Source organism: Tupaia chinensis, unplaced genomic scaffold, assembly GCF_000334495.1.
Source record: "Tupaia chinensis unplaced genomic scaffold, TupChi_1.0 Scaffold000042_2, whole genome shotgun sequence".
In the NCBI taxonomy this organism is placed as follows: domain Eukaryota; kingdom Metazoa; phylum Chordata; class Mammalia; order Scandentia; family Tupaiidae; genus Tupaia; species Tupaia belangeri.
In genome coordinates, this window is record NW_006159498.1 from 236,863 (window position 1) to 241,994 (window position 5,132).

The 5,132-nt window shown below is 57.4% G+C and overlaps 1 protein-coding gene across 6 annotated transcripts in view; it reads left to right on the forward strand.

Moving 5' to 3' along the window:
- Positions 1-4,295, forward strand: part of ANKS3 (ankyrin repeat and sterile alpha motif domain containing 3) — a 27,165-nt gene extending 22,870 nt beyond the window's left edge. For 5 of the 6 annotated variants that reach the window (XM_014589181.2, XM_014589186.2, XM_027773104.1 and 2 more), the window contains 6 exons: positions 2,028-2,169; positions 2,463-2,635; positions 2,893-3,260; positions 3,449-3,532; positions 3,747-3,837; positions 3,933-4,295. In XM_014589181.2, the coding sequence (XP_014444667.1) occupies positions 2,028-2,169; positions 2,463-2,635; positions 2,893-3,260; positions 3,449-3,532; positions 3,747-3,826 (847 nt within the window). In that variant the 3' untranslated portion in view covers positions 3,827-3,837; positions 3,933-4,295. The remainder of the gene's footprint in view (positions 1-2,027; positions 2,170-2,462; positions 2,636-2,892; positions 3,261-3,448; positions 3,533-3,746; positions 3,838-3,932) is intronic. The other variant, XM_006140727.3, reaches the window with a different exon arrangement.
- The last annotated feature ends 837 nt before the right edge of the window (positions 4,296-5,132 follow it).

A 5,132-nucleotide genomic window follows, 5' to 3' on the forward strand; every position in this document is an offset into this window, starting at 1 on the left:
TTTTTGGAGAGGTTTTTGCTATAGGGCGTGTGCACTCGCCAGACAGACAGAGACAGAGAGACAGAAAGCGAGAAATCACCGCCCCCCCCAAGGGGGATGGCCACGCCACAATCCCTTCTTCTCCATTCTCCTCTCAGGATCTTGGGCACGCACACACACGGCCAGCATGAGTTTAAGCCACTGAGTCCAGGACTTGAACTGTGATCAACTACATGGGAGTCAAGCAACATAGCCATGTAGCCATTATTCCAACTGCTGGTCCCTCTTTCAGTATCTTTAAGACAGTTTTTTTTTTTTTTTTAAGATTTTTGCTAGAGGGTGCATGTGCTTGCTGCTGGAGAGACAGAAAGTAAGAATTTACCCCCCAGGGTGGATGGCCATGCCACAATTCCTTCTCCTCCATTGTTCTCTTGGGATCTTGGGCACACATACATGCGCTCAGAGTGAGGTTTTGTTTTTTTTTTTTTGAGAGGTTTTTCGCTATAGGGTGCGTGCGCTCACCAGATAGACAGAGAGAGAGACATAGAGACAGAAAGCAAGAAATCACCCCCCAGGGGGGATGGCCATGCCACAATCCCTTCTCCTCCTTTCTCCTCTCGGGATCTTGGGCACTCACACACACGCGCCTGGTGTGAGGTTTAAGCCACTGGGTCTGGGACTCAAACTGCGGTCGACTACATGGGGGTCCAGTGACATAGCCATTACACTAACTGCTGGTCCCTATCAGCAGATTTCTAACCTGCAAATTTGGTGGTCAGAAAGCTGAAGGCTGAAAGGAAAAACCTGTTAGCCAAGAATCCTTTATCCAGCAAAAGAGTCCTTCTTGGGCACACACGCACATGCGCCCAGCGTGAGTTTTAAGCCACCGGGTCTGGGAAGTGAACCGTGGCCGACTACGTGAGAGTCCAGCGACATAGCCATTATGCTAACTGCTGGTTCCCCAGAGTGAGTTTTAAGTCGCCAGATCTGGGACTCGATCTGGGGTCGAGTATGTGGGAGTCCAGCAATGCAAACATTATGCCATCCTAAGACAGTTGTTTTTAAGGTCTTTGTCTAGTAGGTCCTCTTTTTTTTCTTTTTTTTGGAGAGGTTTTTGCATCAGGGTGCGTGCGCTTGCCAGAGAGACAGAGAGAGAGAGAGAGAGAGACAGAAAGCGAGAAATCACCCCCCAGGGGGGATGGCCACACCGCAATCCCTTCTCCTCCATTCTCCTCTCTGGATCTTGGGCACAAACGCACACGCTCCCGGCATGAGTTTAAGCCACCGGGTCCAGGACTCGAGCGGTCAACTATGTGGGAGTCCAGTGACATAGCCATTACACTAACTGCTGGTCCCCCAGCTCAGCTCTTTATCAGAGTTTCTCTTGGCTTTTTTTCCCCTTAAATGGGCAATATTTTGTTTCTATGTATGTTTTTAAAGTTTTTGTTGAAAACTAGACAGTCGAGTCAGAGTAACTCTAAATCAGATGATCTTTCTTCCCCAGGGATTGCTGTTTCTTTCTTTTTGTTCTTTTTTATTATTATTATTGTCATAAGATGTCTTTGTGCTGAGAATCAGACTGAAGTTTAAAGTTAAGGTTTTGTCAGGTCTTTCCCTGGGCAGGCACTGTGACCAATTTTCCCTGTATATGCCATTGTGTTTAAATACAACTTTAATAAATGGCTCTCAAAGGGGAAAAAGAAGAACGAAGATGAGCTGGCTCTTTAAGTCCCCTGGAAGTCACTGGAGCCAGGGGGGTGGGGATTTAACAACAGCCCCGCCTCTTTGCCCACACCTCTGTGGTCCAGCTGCAGGCAGTGATCAGAGCAAAGATCCCTGATGTTTGGAGGAGGTCTGTGTCGCTCCCCTTGTTCAGGCAGGCTGTGGGCCGAGGGGAGCCTGGGTGGCGACTACTACGCTAAGGGCTAACCTGACCCTTCCCCTCGGAAGCCAGCTTTCCCAGGGGCACATCTTTTTGACCAGATGCTTTGGAGTCTCCCTGCACACAGCACGTGCTGATCTGAGCCCTTTTCTAACTCACCTCTCAGGCTGTTTGGGCCAAAGCGGAAGATGACCTCTGCCATCGCCCGCTGGCACAGCAGTGCCCGCCCCCCCAGTGATGCCCTGGAGCTGGCCTACGCCGACCGGCTAGAGGCCGAGATGCAGGAGCTTGCCATCCAGCTGCACAGAGTGAGTGGGATACAGGAGGAGAGGGTCCATAGCTGCACCCCTGCAGGGAAGGGCAGACCCTGAGAGGAAGGCATCATAATGCAGACGCTGGGCAGGAGACGCAGGCAGCCACCCCCACAGGAAGGGGCACGTGGCTGAGGGAGGTGACCTGAGGGACACAGGAACCAGGGGCATAGGATGGAGTAGGCAACACCCAGAGCAGACAAGCATAAGAGGGGGAAAGGTGCTAGGAGTCAGGACAGATGTGAGCCCCAGGAGGGAGCCCCAGCCTCACCTCTGCCCTCACCCTGCAGCGCTGTGAGGAAGTGGAGGCCATGCGGGGCCAGGTGTCCCAGGAACAGGAGCTGCGAGCCGTGGTGGAGAGCTGCCTGCTGGAGCAGGACAGCGCCCGCAAGGACTTGCACACCCAGCTGCAGGAGACCTGGGCCCTGGCCCAGGACGCCGCCCTTGTCCTAGACCAGCTGCGGTGAGGGCTGAGCTGCTGAGGCTTTACGGCTTCTGATCTGTTGTCATCTCCTCTCAAGCTGCCCCTACCCCTTCTCCAGGGCCCTTCCTACCTGCAGGATGAGTCCAGGCAGCAAGCAGGGCCACAGGTGTCTGCACTGGCCTCCCGCCATGGTCAGGACAGCTTCCTGACCCTCAGCGCCTATCCAACCCTGCAGCATACGGGTGGGGCCTGCATGAGGACCTGCTTTCACCGGCACTTGGTCTTGTTTCTGGCAGGGCCTGCCAAGCTGAGCTGTCAGCCCGAGTCAGGCAGGACCTGTCCCCTGACATGGCCACCCTGGGCCCAGCCCTGCCCCTGGCTGGTAAGGAGAACAGAAAACAGGAAGCCTGGAGGCCAGGTTTCATCCAGAGGGCTCAGCATGGTCCTAACATTGGCTCCACCATCCCAGGTCCCTGTGCGGGGGGCGGCTGTGTGGGGTACCCAAGCCCTATGGTGAGAGGTGTGGCCACGACAGCTTCAGAAGGCCCTTGTGTTGAGGCCAATTCAGGCCTCGTGACATCTGCAGTCTCCAGCAGGTCGGGCTGGAGCCACCTCACACCTATCCTGGGCTTCACACCTGACCAGTCAATGCTTTGCTCAGCAGGTGGGCAGAGACACTTTGCTGTCATAGATGCCCTGGTAGGGTGGACGCCTAAGTTGGGGAGGAACATGGTGGAGTGCTCCCTAGCCTTGGCCTTTAGGGTCACCTGGCATTGATATCTGGATGGGGTGAGGCACGACTCACGGAGGGGCTCCTGACCACACAGGCTCAGGCCACTCTCTGCACCACAGGCCCCACAGGCTGGCAGGCGGCCCTGCAGGCCATGAGCCTTCCTGAGCTGTCAGGAGCCCTGGAGGACCGCGTCCATGAGCTGGGTGAGTCCCGGACGGCAGCCAGTAGCCTCACCCCACCCAAGGCCTAGACTTTGGTGAAGATAGGGAGCCCCCTTTCTCCCAAGGAAAGCAGGTTTGAGTCCTTCCTCACCAAGGCCAGTCTGAGGGCTGGGGCTATGACTACCACAGAGCAGCCCCATCCTAGGACGGTTGGGGTCATCTACTCCCCGAGCACTAACTTCGGTCTCGTCCTCAGGGCGCACACTGTGCTCAGTGACCCAGAGCCTGGAGAAGCTGCAGGTGCTGAACGGGAAGGAGACGTGGCGGGAGCCCTAGCAGGAGCGTGGGTCAGTACCTGCCAGCCCCGAGCCCACACCTGCACCAAGACGGGCCAGGCAGTGCAGTGTGGCCTTCCCTCTCTCCTCACCGGGTCTCTTTTCAGAACCTGACGTCGGGTGACTAATCCACCCTGAAGTTGTGCCAGGAAGCCAACAGGGCAGCACACAGACGGCTGTAGCAGCCCGGGCCCAGGTGGGGCCGGAGGATCGGGCCCCAGGGAGCAGCCGGCACAGAGGCAGACGGAGGCTATGGCTCAGGCCAGCACCAAGGCAGGGCAAAGGCCTCTTGCCCAGAGTCTGGCCACAAGGGCAAGAGGGGCCTCCCTGGCCCAGACCAGGGAGGGCCTTCGGGAAAGAGCGTGTCCCCACACGCAAGCAGTGCATTGAGGTTTGACCTCGGGTGAGGACCTCGGTGCCTGAAAAATGTCAGCTGTTGGAAAATAAAACAGAATCAGCTGGTGAGGGGCTCAGCTCTGGTCCTGTGATGGGCATTACCAGCTGGCACCACAGGGGACACCTCAGTGCCCTGCAGCTCCAGACGAGTCTACACAGCCTCACTCCACTCGGGCGTAAGCTGCTGAGCACGGCCCCAGGCAGGGTGGGAGGCGTGGTGCAGGGAATTCACTCACAGAGCACCGAGCGCAAAGCCCTTTCCCGTACGCATTGAACTCTTGAGGTGGCAACTGAGAGCACCATTGTCCTTCCCAGGCCACCAGGCACGGGCACATCCCAACCCCCAATCTCTCCAGACGTGGGGCCCTCTCGGTGGTGGCAGCTCCTCTGCGGTCACTGTCCACGAACCTTGTGCTTCCACACCACTCCCCAGGCTTCAGATGGCTGAGGATGGAGCAAGGCGGTTCTTAAAGCACAAGTCAGCACAGCAGGCTCGTGGAGGGCCGTGGAGCCGGGGCTCCGCTCTGAGGAGTGCCCGCAGCCCACTCCTGGGCTGGCACCTTCCCATGTGGGCCTGCGTAGTGTGGACAGCCCCATTCACCAGGCACACGAGCAGCTGAGGACGCCTTTTATTGTCATCTCGCGACAACTCCAGACAGCGAGCCCGCACGGCCCCGCTGTCCTCGGAAACCGAGCCGATGGGAGGCCCTGTTTGCAGCTCACATACCGCGAGAGAAAATCTAACGAAGTAAAGCCAACAACAACCAAAATTAACCGGACAACATCCTCCCTCAGGCCTGCTCTCCTCCAGGCCCTGGGCTGGCTGGGGGAGGACACGGGGGCGAACGAGTCAGCACAGGCTGCCTCCGCCGCCGCGGGGCGCCTCTGGGGCACAGAGCCGTGCGGCCCCC